At 41.7% G+C, this 13,474-nt stretch overlaps 1 protein-coding gene across 1 annotated transcript in view; it reads left to right on the top strand.

Annotated features, from left to right (window-relative positions):
• LTK (leukocyte receptor tyrosine kinase) overlaps positions 1 to 13,474 on the top strand; it is a 103,057-nt gene that overhangs the window by 71,250 nt on the left and 18,333 nt on the right. The window contains exons 11-21 of the mRNA XM_074824151.1: positions 1,694 to 1,795; positions 3,732 to 3,909; positions 4,446 to 4,596; positions 6,742 to 6,873; positions 7,414 to 7,570; positions 8,427 to 8,609; positions 9,148 to 9,246; positions 9,745 to 9,897; positions 10,637 to 10,747; positions 11,388 to 11,574; positions 12,394 to 12,484. Of these exons, the coding sequence (XP_074680252.1) occupies positions 1,694 to 1,795; positions 3,732 to 3,909; positions 4,446 to 4,596; positions 6,742 to 6,873; positions 7,414 to 7,570; positions 8,427 to 8,609; positions 9,148 to 9,246; positions 9,745 to 9,897; positions 10,637 to 10,747; positions 11,388 to 11,574; positions 12,394 to 12,484 (1,544 nt within the window). The remainder of the gene's footprint in view (positions 1 to 1,693; positions 1,796 to 3,731; positions 3,910 to 4,445; positions 4,597 to 6,741; positions 6,874 to 7,413; positions 7,571 to 8,426; positions 8,610 to 9,147; positions 9,247 to 9,744; positions 9,898 to 10,636; positions 10,748 to 11,387; positions 11,575 to 12,393; positions 12,485 to 13,474) is intronic.

Genomic DNA, 13,474 nt, shown 5'->3' with positions numbered 1-13,474 from the left:
TTGTCTGCTGCTGAGCACGGAGGAGACAGAAACTTTCTTCCAGCACGTGAGGGTTTGAGACTGTTTAGAGAAGGAGGAAAGATTGTTTGTTTGGAAATGAGGCATTGCCTTAGGATACACAGTTGGGATGCTGCAAAAAAATTCATGCAGACTCACAGACCGACCCTCTATTTCAGGCAGTGATTTACATTCCTTTGCTCTGGCAAACATAACTAGACTTCTTGTACGTCTTTAAGTATCTGAAACTGTTGTGACCTTTGGGATTCGTAATTCAGTGCAGGCCTTGGGAGACCAAGCATCTTTTCTGGCGATGCATTGTCTTTTTCATTTGCTTTTCCTTCTTGTGTTTGATCCAGTTCATTTGTTTTGGGTTAATTTAATTTTTCGCTGGCTTGACAATTTCATCAATTGAAGTTCTCTATCTCAGTACGAACAGAGTGTGTCAGTACAAAGCTCCCTTTTACTTCCATCCATCAATGTGCCTTCAGTCAGACCTGGGGGGAATATTCTCAGGAGTAAAAGCTCAGGAAGGTCTCCATGCTTCAATTAGTTATTTGGCCTTTCTGACACAGCTAACAAGGGTGTTAATTATCGCTATTTAGAGCAGTGGCTTTGCAGCAGAGATAATTGTCCAGCTGGAATTGAGTGAGTCTCTTTTGAATAGAGCATCAAACAGCTGTTAGATTCTCACAACTGGAACAAATTGAAATATTTGTAATGTTTTTCAACTGATGAAAAATGTTCAGTATTAAATTAACTGAGGGCTCATAAAATGGAAGGAAGTCTCTTCTTTTTCTTATAGAGATTTTCCAATCAAAGATCTGCATAAAAAATGGGTAATTTAACTATTGAAACAGGATGCTTGCAAAGCAAGGGCTCAGTTAATACTTTTTCCTGTTGTAAGGCAGCTTTGGTTGTGTGATATTCTCAATGCATTCAGATGCTTTGGATCAGCAATTGCTTTGAAGTCCCTCCTCTCTGAGAAAGGGCTGATTTTTAAAGGTCTGTTTCACTAGTCAGAAGTGTAGCATTTTACTTTGTGTTTTTCAAAAAGGTTTGTCCAAAGATTTACAGCTTGTGTCAAGGGTATGCTGCTGTTTCTTACCTGTGTTTGTTAGTGAGACATGTAATTTTATTTATTACTTTACTCTCTAAGCAAGGTCTGAGCTGCTCAAAGTTGGTTGCTGAAAGGGGAGAGATCTGTTAGGCTGGTTTACTTACAATGACGCCATTCAGAACCAAAGATAACAATGTTTGCTATCACTCTCCTTTACACCTCCACTCATTTGTCTGTCCAGAATTGTCACCTGCCTGCCCCTTTGAGCAGCAGAGCATCAATACCTGGTATCTGTTCTCCCGCACTATGCTTTTCCTAACTTCTCTTGTAATCACAGCCAGTGCAATTTGCTGGCCAAGGAGCTTATCCTGCACATGAGTCTGCATGGGATAAAATAGATTTTATTCATGTGAAGACCCACTGACTTCAGCACAAATACAAGTAGCTAACCCAAGGCACGGGCCCAAAAGAATAATAATAAAAAATGATTGTTTAAAACACCTTTTCTGGCCAAGGTATTATTCACTTATTTTAACCAAATGGTTGTACTTTGTTCATTCGTGTGATCTTTAAATTTTCCATCTCTCTTTTCTACCATTCTCCCATCTCTCTCATCCATTCTACAAACTATTACAGGAAGACAACCAAATCATTCTGGTGGGAAGCACCAGTACCCACAGGAGATTAGTATCCTGGATGAGCATCTTCTGAATCCCCTGGAAGAGCCCTCCCTCCCAGGTACATGATTCGGTACTGAAAACCTGTCTTTTGGCTATAAAAGGTGGCTCCCTTCCCATCTCCTCTGAGTGATCTGTCTGCCCTATAGCAACAGGACAACTAAATATAATCCATCCCAAAGATGTGAAGACCATATCAGGCAGTGTCTGTTTGGCTATATGGCAGCAGTTTGCTGGAGTCCAACTCACCAGTGCTTAAATAGCAGGACCTCTTTAAAGAAAAGAAGCTTTAAGTAAAAGCAGAAGCTGCATGACTCAAATTCGGAGTACACAAAAGCCAGCTCAGGAATGAAAGGTGTAGACCAGTACAGAAATCTGGGCATAGAAAGAGACTTACTGTGACTTAGTGAGCAGTGAAGCTGAACATAATGAATGGAGAATAGGGGTGTAAGGGGGTGTAAGGATGAAGATTCAGGGAGGGGAAGTAAGTGAGGATCTGGAAATCCATTGAGGAGAAAAACTGGATGAAAAACTAGGAGAATAGGGGACACTGGGGACAGTTTACTGATAGCAGTAGAGACTGCCACTCTGGAGGACCTGAGGATGGAAGGTTGTGCTTGAGGCTGCTTTGCTGCCAACAAATACCTGTGTGAGACTGCACCACCTTCTGAAGACTGTGTCCACCTGAAATGTGACAATCTGTACTGCTGTCAGTTCCTGTTAGCTCAAGGGGCAGACATTTCTGTAATGTAGCTAACACTCTTATCCCAATGATCCATCTGCATGTTCACAGGATGACATCTGTTGGGGATAGTTGTGCTTGCCTTTTCCTTTAAAAAAGATTAGAATTTTTCTTTTAAAGGTTTGTGATTTTTACTACTATTAATAATTCAGCTCTTAAACAGTTCTACTTCTGACTCTGGCCCTTGTGCATGCACTGCATCCTACAATTTTAAAATGCATTATTAGTTTTATTCTTAGGACCCATCTCATTCACCGGACAAGATGGATATGTCTGGGCCTTGAAGAAGGGTTGTGAAATGGAAGAGATGGTTATCTGCTGCACTGTTGTAGAAATGAAAGAATAATGCTTAATGAGAGCCAGGAAAAAATTAGCTTGAAGGAAAGAGCCCCTACTGAAAGTAGCAAGAGACTGTCCTCCCGACTGTTGCTGCTGCCACAGGGTTCTTGTGCAAGGCTGAGACAAGTCACTTAAAACCTTCACCATGTTTCGTAGATGGTCGCTAGTTGTAATGGCAGAAGTTTTCCACCCTTATTTCTGTGTATATGCTTCAGTTCTCGTCTAGAAAGTTGAATAATATCTCCTTGCTGCATACTGGCACTGACAAGAGAAATTTGATAATGTCTGTGAGACACTTGGATAAACCCCTTCCTAGAAGTCCCATCCCTCCCTCCCCACACCCCAATTGATGGGCTTTATCTGCAGTCCATGATTTGTTAAATAGTGTGCAGGAAATAAGGTGAGAGGGGGGAAAAGGCAAATAATGACTACATACAGAGTGCTATGACTAGAATAAAGTTGGGATAATAGAAGTACTCTGTGATCATATAATTAAGGGTGGTATCTTGGTGGATGGTATTATGAGGGAGCTGCTTTAAAGTTGAACAGACAAATTTAACTTTAGCATGTACTGGCTTTCAAGTCCTCGACAGTATAAATGCAAGTTTAAGCATTTTTTGGTATGATTATAATAATAAGCATGTGATCAAAGAGACATACTGAGTTTTAAAGTCCTGTAGACAGCATATGGTCTTCCTCTTGATCATCTGTTTTTTTATATATGTCATTAACGTTCTTTGTGAATAATAATAATATGAATTTTGTTATCAAAGGATTAAGGAAAGATATCAACAGGAACAGTTGTTTGTTTCAATGACACTTGCCCTTTGGTTATATAGTTCTGTGAGTTATTGCACATGTCTGAGAAATAAAGGGAAGCTCACATCTGCCCCAACTCTTGCTATTTTGGTCACAGGGGACACATCTGTTGTTCTCTGGTGGTTCACAACATGTGGTGCCAGTGGTCCACACGGGCCAACTCAAGCTCAGTGCGACAGCGCCTATAAGGACAGCAACGTGTCGGTAACTGTGGAGAAAGAGGGCAGGCTCCGGGGAGTGCAAGTCTGGAGAGTGCCAGCCACAAACCGATACAGGTGACTATCAGTGTGTGCTGGAGAGGCAGCCACGTTTAACTACTTTTTGTTTGTGGAGTTTCAGCAAGCATAAGTGTGGGACCATCTGTACTGAGTGAGTGGAGGGGGCAGTTAAGTAAGAGAAAAATAGGAGCATCAGCTGTAAGGATCTGTGTCTGAGCTACTACGAAGCATGGAATGGTGGAGTGGTGACTTAAATCAGAACAGGAGTGAGCATGGGAATGTGGTCAAGTGGAACTGCTGCCATCATTTCAGTCCCAAAGTCTCGGTCTTTTAGATTTGTCTATATCAGCTCATGCTATTTGCTCCTGAAGTCTCTGTCTCAAGTGCTCTGGTGTAGAGTGGGTCTATCCTCTTGAGCAGCCTAGCTCCATGGGTCTCAGACAAAGAATAGCCATGAGATGCTGCAGCAGAGGAGCCTGCTCTGAAAGCAATGCCTGTTTGGAAGTGCAGGCTGGGGAGAGCTTGCAGATGGAGCTGCTTTGGGGATGAGAAGTATGAGATTTGTCTCTCTAACTACTTACTTTTTCTTCCAGGATTTCTGCCTATGGAGCAGCCGGGGGGAAGGGAGCCAAAAACCACAATAAGAGGTCCCACGGGGTCTTCATCTCAGCCACCTTCCAGCTGGAGAAAGATGAGCTGCTGTACATCTTAGTGGGGCAGCAGGGGGAGGATGCCTGCCCTGGGGTGAGGGCTGCACAAACACATGTGGGCAGAGACTTTGCAGATACGATTCAGTGAGATTCAGTGGGTGGCTTGGGGTTTGGTGATGAAAGATAGAAATCTCAGAATCCAGCAATGAAATCCAGTCAGGAGACTGGGAAGAACCAATAAACCAAGTTAGAAAGAATCTCAAAACAAATATAAAGAACTCTGAAAAGAAAAACAATCCCAAAATGCACAAACAAATATGAAGCCCACAGGAACTTTGCTTTAAGCTCCTGGTGTTTGAAGTAAGTTCTTCATCAGATTTCTTCTGCTTATTTTAAGCAGGGAGCTAGTAGCCAAGAGTTGTGTGCTGCCTCTCTTATTTTTCCACAGCCTGGGTTTCTTTCTGTCTGCCAGCACTTCAGATAATTTACTATTATTTATGGAAGCATCCAGCAGCGTTGTGGCTGCTCTCTGTTAGACACTTTCTAAGCTTAGAGACTAAGGTCTGAATCCAAAGTCTATCAAAACCAGTGGGAATCTTCCCACTAACTACAGTGGCCCCTGGATTAGGCATTTGTAATGACAAAAACCACTCATGAAAAACAGAAATTGATGGCGTGAATGCTTATATATGTGTCCTCTAATGCTAGACCCAAAGATTTGAAAGTCCTTTTATCACTTAGGCTCAAAAGTTGCCTCTTTTCAACATGAATTCTTTGGTATTGTCTCTTTCGAGAAATGTGATCTGTCAACGCCTGCCCTGGAACAAAGCTGTTTTCTCTTTTCCCCACAGATAGACTGCTGAGTTTTGGAATACATACACTATTCTTGTAGGCATCCAAAGTTACCATTTACCTTGCCCAGAGCATATGATGCCTTGTGTAAATACTGCAGCAGATACAAAACCCAGCCTTTTTTTACTTTAGATAGTACAAGGATTGTATCTATCTAAATAAAACATACACTTGTATATCTGGAGTTCCCTCTCCACTGAACTCTAGGCTTAGCTCATAATCTGCAAAGTTGTCCATTATTCCATTGCATTTCATGACTTGTTCTCTAAATTGCAAAGTATAATGCACCACTAACTAGCTCCCTTTGGCAGACGCTATTGGAAAAAGTTTCCATTCATTTTTCCCACTTCCAAAGCCCAACTTTCTTTGGCTTTGGAAATCCTGATTAATCTATACGTTGAGTAACTAATGTTTGTTTTTCTTTCCCTGAAGAAGTTCTGCAGCTCCAAACCTTTGTTCTCTCTCCTTAGATTCAATTCACTTGCTTTTCCCTGGTCCTCATCTACCTTGTCATCTTTTGTCCTCTTCTTTGAATGAGAGGACACAGGCAGTAAAACTGGTGCCACGTTTCTGGCCTAGATATGTGACATGACCCTCACAAGTAGGGATTTCACCTGCATTGAGACAACATAGCAGTTTCTGCAATCATCCAGATTTCATCATCTGAGTGAATCTGGGCAGATTTACAAAGTCATTGAAACTTGTGGAACTCAGTGTTGAAAAAAAAAATAATAAAACCTAGAGATGGCCAAACAATCTTTATTTTTTATAGCTTTTTCAGTGTTCTCTAGTATTTAGAAGGAATAGGAAGCTGAGACTCCAGATTTCTCTTCCAAGATGTGTCAGTAGGTCACTTAACTATGTGCAGGTCACCTCTGTCTGCTTTATGTGTTTATGACCTTGAGAAATACCTAATAAATACAGCAGGAAGGAAGTTCTGAGAATTAATCAATAATTCAACACATTTTAATGTTCTTGGGTATAAGAAGTTCTAAATATACAAAATATGAATTATGTGATGTCAATAATGAGTTATTGCTGTATTGCTTTGTTTTTTTCTGTGAACATTGTGTTTTCACTTGCATGTGTAATGTGAGTTTGCAAATCAGAGGTTACAGAGACCTCAGCTGTTGGTCCTTGTAGAAGAGTTCACTTTCCACAAAGATAATACTGATTTATATATGCCTCATATACATCACAAACAATACAGTATTGTTATACTGACATATATATGGCTCATACATCACAAACAATACAGTATTGTTATACTGACATATATATGGCTCATACATCACAAACAATACAGTATTGTTATACTGATATATACAGACAACTCTCAAGAGTTGGACTTTGCTTATATCTGAGTGCATCTCTTGTCTCCATTCAGGGCAATCCTGAAACCCAGAAGATCTGCTTAGGGGAGTCATCTCTCATTGAAGAAGATTACAAAAAAAAAAAGGACCTTAAGGACTGGGCTGGAGGAGGTGGCGGTGGAGGAGGAGCAACCTACATCTTTAGAGTAAGTACTTCCTCTTTGCATCTTCCCTGAACAGTGCCCAGCAGAACAAGTAGCTTTCACTGTCAATCATGGCATATGATACTCAGTTCTTAAAAAAGGTGATGAAAAAGGAGTTGTCTCCTCCTCTCTTTCCGTCCCTCTCTCCCTCTCCTTCTGTCTCTCTTTTTGTCTTTTTAATTTAAATTCTTTATCTCCTTTCATATCCTTGATTATATTGTCATTGTCACTAAGATAGCTGAACTGGTTCCTCCGTTCTTGACAGCTCAAGTCTGGGAATCACACCAGGATCCCACTTTAATACTGGCAGTCCTAAAGAAAAAAAAAATCCCCAAACCTTGGTGTTCAGTTAAACAGTTACTTTTGCACACAGGAACACGATGTAAAACATTTTTGTAATGAATTTAGGAAACAATCAGTAGCATTGCACTGGCCTTGGGCCACTCTTCTTTGGCATGCTTTCATGCTTTTTGATGAGTTTGTGTGAGTTCACTTATCCAAGGGATGTGAAGTTTTTCTGATGTTTGATGGGGGGTTTTCCAGCAGAAGGATGGGATTTTCGAACCTTTGCTCATCGCAGCAGGAGGAGGAGGAAAAGCCTACCTGAAGGCTCAGGACAGCTCCCTGGATGATGCACCCCTGGAACAATTTGAGAACAGCACTGCAGTACCTGGAGTCAGCGGGAGGACTGGGGCAGCAGGTGAGACATTAAAACCACAAAAGGTCTGAATCATATAGCTGAATACACACATTGTCCTGTAGGCACGAAGTGAGGAGCTTCTTTTCGATCTTTTGGAATTTTTCTGTGGCAGAAGTTAAAAATATGCTGGTAGTCTATAACAGATGTCTTCTTACATGGTGTGTCACCACTAAGATAAAAGAGAATGCATAGGACAGGTGATGAGTGCTCCAGTAGAGGCTATAGGAGGACTCCTCTCTTCTGTGAAATAGCTCAGCGAAAATTATGTTTGGGGGATAGAGCTCACTCCATAACAGGAAGACTTTTTCCCTGTTACTCCCCTGAAACCCTAATAGCAAGAATTACATTATGGGAATTATATTAGAAATAGCAGCTTATTTATGATCTTGCAACAGCTGTGCCTAGAATCCATTCCTGAGACAAAAAAATCCAGTGGTTCTTCATCTCCTGCTGTAATAGACTTATAGAGGGACCACTAGTGGGAGATGAGGAAATCCTGTTTAATTTTATTTCCCGAGGGAACTCAGCATCTCACATGGCTGAAAACCCTAACCAGTTATCCCACAGGGGAGTGGTGGGCTCCTTATTTCCCTAACACCACTAGAAATTGGTGCTAAGGTGCTGGTTATGCAACACATACCACAGGTTGTGCATTAGATTTCCACTTTGCAACTACCCATGGCAACAAGGAGCTTGTCTGTATATTCTCTTAACCTTAAAAAAAGAGTTAACTTGAATGCAGGCACGTAAGAAATTAATAAGGGCCAATCTCTGTCTCTACAGTATCTCTCCTACTTTCCTCTGCTTGTGCTTCCCTCATCTGTTCTTGTTTTGTTTTCTCAATCTCTGACTGAAGGTGGAGGTGGAGGGTGGCAAGATGAGAGTCTGCTTCCTCAGGCTGGGAAATCCCTTCTGGAAGGTGGAGAAGGGGGTCAAGCTTGTCCCCAAGCACTAACCAAGCTTCAGTGGGCCACCTCTGGTGGCTTTGGTGGGGGAGGAGGTGCTTGTACTTCTGGTGGAGGAGGTGGAGGCTACAGAGGTAAGTACTAGAGGAATAGTCATGATGTCTAATTTTGTACCCTTCAGAGCATCTGCAGTTAAGGGCTAGAGCTCTTAGTGCAGAGGTACACTGCTGCAGATTCACAGGTGATTCACAGATACTTCAAGCTGAACAGTATGAAACCTGCCCTACTCCCCACCATCTCTCTTTAATTGGGGAAATCAAGGTTATAGAAGTGTTCCTATGTCATTTAGTATTTGAAAGGTGTGCTGAATCACTCCTTCATTCATTCCCAAGTTGCCCAAGGAAAATGTTCCATTTCTTTTTTCTGTTTAAAGCAAATATATTTTTACCTTTCTGAACTGAGAAACCTACACTGGAATAAGTCACTTCACTAAGCTTGGTACTGACTGGGTCAAGTGAGCATTTATCCATCAAGGACATTATACATATTAATATCACTGGAAGGTTGCAGAGTGACCCCAAATTCCCCCAGGAATGAATGCAACACTTCGGAGGCATCACATTTTTTGCAGCACGCAGCACTGATCAGCTAGCCATTCTATTCTTTCCCCAGGGGGCCATGCCTCTATCAATGATGATATCACAGCTGGTGGGCAGGATGGAATCTCTTTTGTGAACCCCATTGGAGAGATCTTCTTGCATCCCCTGGCAGGTACAACATACTTCTTATTCCTCTTAGTTCTTTTCTTCCTCCTTTTTCCTTCTTCTTCTCTATTTCCTCTTTCCTGCTCCCTCTCCTCCTGTCTTTGCTTCTTATGCATTTCATTCAGGCATATTTCACTCTGCCGGTCAGATCTTTAGCTGTGGTTGTTTCTTTAAATATTTCTATAGTGCTCTAGGACCTTTTTCCTCACAACCTCTAAGCCAGGAGAAACACCAGTCATCAGGTTCAACTGCATATCCTCAGTCCCAGACATTTCCAGGTCAATTCACTTCAAGACCTCTCTGTTTGCTTGAGGGACCCAATACCTTCTTCCATCCTGGCCCCCATCAGGTTTCTGATGTGTCCGCACTCTGTTGGACTATCTGATCTCCTGCAGAGGAGGAGAGAATTTTTGTGCCTGCTGGGTTTTGGGTTTTTTTTTCCTTACCAGAACCAGATGGGAAAAACTGAACTAAGCCCACCTGTTGTGTCTAATTCCTTGCTCAGCCATGGAGAGTCACGGTGAGGTGGAGGTTCAGATCTATCTTAACTGCAGCCACTGCCACTCAGACAACTGTAAGCGGGACCCTGACACCAACCTGCCAGTCTGCCAATGTGAGATGGGGGCTGTGCTAGCCAATGACAACGTCACCTGCACTGGTAAGATGTGAAGTTTTAGCCTCATTGGATAACGTCTGTATTCTTTCTATCGCTTCTCCTGGTTTTTGTGATTGTCAGTTCCTCAAGTTACAGCTAGTGGCTCCAGTGAATATGGTGTTACGAGAAATGTCAGTCAAACATATGACTGAAAATTCCTGATGTCCTTTCCTTACACACTGAGCTGCATCTCTGTCATCATCTCCAACATTCAGGTTTGGATTAGGTAGAAGGTAAAATACCCATAAAGAGACACAGTGTAAATTTCCTGAATGGGTACAGTGTATCAGATATTTAAGCGCAAATACCTCTCTGGTATAACATACCACCTACTGCTGAGTTATTTAAGCCACAAATTACTTCCTTCCACAGCAGTGTCCCACTGTGCCTGTTCAGCTGATGCCTGGTATTCACTGTTATTTCCTGATGTAGTTTTTTGGAACTCCAAAGCATAAAGGCTGTAGAGAGTTTCAACTTGTGAGCAGTGATGTTACCCAAAAAAATGAAGAATGGATAAGAAATCCATGTTTTAGCAGTTAGTTTTCTATCTTCACAATGTTTTAAAAATTATTTAGGTATTTTTTTCAACCTCCAGGGCTAGAGGGATTTGCTGTAATTTTTATAAGGTGGCCTGGCCATGATCTCTGTATTGTTTTCTGAAATAGGAGCAACCCTCAGAGGGATGCTTTACAGCAGCTCTGGTTGCTTTCTGATAAATGCACCTCTATTTTTCTTTTTCCAGTGCCCCAGGGTCCTATCCCAGAGGGACACCTGCCTCTCCCACTCCTCCTAGCTGTGGTGACTGTGATTGTGGTGCTTGGAATGATCCTCACTTGTGGCAGCCTATCTATCAGTAAGAAACGTTTACTCCTTATCACCCTTAGACGTGTCTTTTCCCAGCTAAATTAGACAAAAGGCAACCACCCAACCACATGCCACTACTTTTAATACTTTAAGCCAGAGTGTTGTGGTCTCCCAAGTGGATCAGAGGGACAGGGAGAAAGAAGTGATAGAAAATATCACAACTCCACAGTTAGGCACAAGCATAGCCCCAAAGGGTAAGGACTGCTCTGTCCTGGTATTTGCTACAGAGAAAAGAGCTTGGAAAGCCTTCTTAGCAGGTGTTTCTTCAGCAGCCACTGCTATATAGGCTGAATTCACAGTCTGTAATTAAACATATAATTCATTCAGGGAGTTGCTATGCTTTTTGGGACTCGATGCCAGCAAGATGTCTTGTGGAGAATCGTTTCCTCAGCCAATATACAAAGAATCGGAAGAAACCTAAGTTGCTCTACACGAATAAGACTGTTTGCATATCCAGTATTAAATCACTATAGAATGTGGAGGAGAGCATGATACTCATGAGCTAAAGACACTTCTTAAGCATTTATAATTATGGAGTTGGTTTCTTTCTGTTCTGTGTGGTCAGCATTATCTTTTCTCTCCAGGTGTTGATCTTGTTTGTGCATTTTTATTTGCCTCCTCACCCACAGTTTACCACCTTAAGAAGCAGCAGCTGGAAGGAGCCAGAGCACGACTGCAGAGCCCAGAATATAAACTGAGCAAAATCCGCACATCGACCATCATGACAGATTACAACCCCAACTACTGCTTTGCAGGGAAGTCCGCCACTCTGAGTGAGCTGAAGGAGATCCCGCGGAAGAACATCTCTCTGCTTCGGTAAGGCTTGCTGCAGGGCTTGCTCTCTGGCACAGGAGAGGAAAGGCAGCCTGAAGCAAAGGCAGAGGTAGGGCTCACATGTTTGTTTTACTCATCATCAAGTATCCAGGACAAGAAAACAAGGGCCACCTGTCTGACTAACTGGAAAGCACCTAGTCTAAGCCAGCCAAAATATGATAGATGTGACACTATGTTCTCTAAGATATTTTGATTCCACAAAGTTCTCAAACAGAAGTATAAGTTCCTGGGTCTCCTGTTCCATGTTCCCACACAGAGCATAGTGTATTTCACCTCTGTGTTTTTATATGATGTGCTAGATGACACTTGCCACCTGGCAGTAACTCCCTTCCAACCCTATAGCAGTATTTCTTTTCCAGCATTTCCTGTCACAAGGAAATACATGCTGGGTTGCTCTTTGGCTCTCAATACCATCCAGATGATATTGATCAAAGTTATGTAAGCTTTAGAAGAAAAAACTTGATCATTCTTACGTGCTGTCTCCTGAAGACATCAGTTTGCAGCTACCTTATTCTGTTGTTCTCCAGCTCTTTCTTGCCTTGCTGTTGCCATACTTGGTGATAGGGCCCTAGGATTGAGCAGGCTGCTTTATTTGTTCAGAACCATTAAGGACCCAGCCTCCCTGCTTCAGTGACAGAAAATACCGAGAAGTTGTTTTCAGAAGCTTTGAGATGAAAACAAAACTCTGCTGTTGAGTCCATCTCCCACAGCAGGTTCTAATCCTATTCTTGGACTGGATGAAGAAAAGAGCTCGGCCAACACTGGATCCAGGGGCATAGTATCATCTGTTTTCTCTTCCAGGGCACTAGGACATGGTGCATTTGGTGAGGTTTATGAGGGAACTGTGGTAGGCATTGCAGGGGATCCCAACCCTCTTCAAGTTGCTATCAAGGTCAGTACCCACAAATTTCTTATACAACAATAATTACCCATAAGAACCATATTATCTTATTATCACATAATGACATATGCATGTGTGTGGTGCAAGTTTCCACACATTGCTGCATCCAGGAATTATAAACTTTGATTTTTAAGCTGTATGACACTAGGAGCAGGCTGAAAGTAAAGCGTCTTGTTTGCTGCATGCCTAATGGCTGTAAGTTGTGGTGTAACTAGAAGAATCTAAAAAAGGCAATCTGTTCTGTAAGCTCCATTGCTGTTGCTCAGGTGAGATAGAATCGGTGCCCTCAGATGGGAAGTTTTGTGAATTAGTCACCTGGAGACTGCATAATATGATTAGTTAAAATAACAAATTCTTTATCAACATAAATAAATATAGCTCCCTTGAAATCAACACAGAACCATCAGTTCACCCCAGCAGAGAATCTGCCACAACGGCTTTTCTGCCACAATGATTTATAGATCTGAGTAGACAAGCCAAATAGAAACTTAAGAAGAAAAAATAGCAATAAATAAATATTTTGGGGACATTGTGGACTAGAAGGGGATTTCTAAATCTTGTCTAAAGAAAAGAAAGCCCTGGCAAATATTAGTATGAAGCATTTATGTGACAGCAAACAGCAAACATCTATAGTAATGCTTATATATTATTACTTCTGCATTTCAGTGATTTTGAGTGCTTTTTCCTGAGTTTTTCACATGACGTTATCATATTTAAAAATTTTTATTGTTTCTCAGTTACATTTCCTTTATACTGAGAGTAGTGTTTGTCTGCCATATGCAAAAATATCCTATTATTGCACAGCGTTAAATATGCTGCTGTGAATATTTATTGCGATATCATGCTAATTTCTATGGCATTAATGGCAAGAGAGAACAGTCTGGTTTTCTGTGAAATTACTGCTGTTGCCTCAGGATTTGTCAGTTACTCAGCCCTGAAGTTAAGGATGCTCGTAGCCTGCTTTTGTTCTTTTATAAGCCT

This window comes from Strix aluco, chromosome 4, assembly GCF_031877795.1.
Source record: "Strix aluco isolate bStrAlu1 chromosome 4, bStrAlu1.hap1, whole genome shotgun sequence".
Classification (NCBI taxonomy): Eukaryota; Metazoa; Chordata; class Aves; order Strigiformes; family Strigidae; genus Strix; species Strix aluco.
The sequence above is the reverse complement of the archived record's forward strand: the minus strand, read 5'-3'. Positions and strand labels throughout refer to the sequence as shown.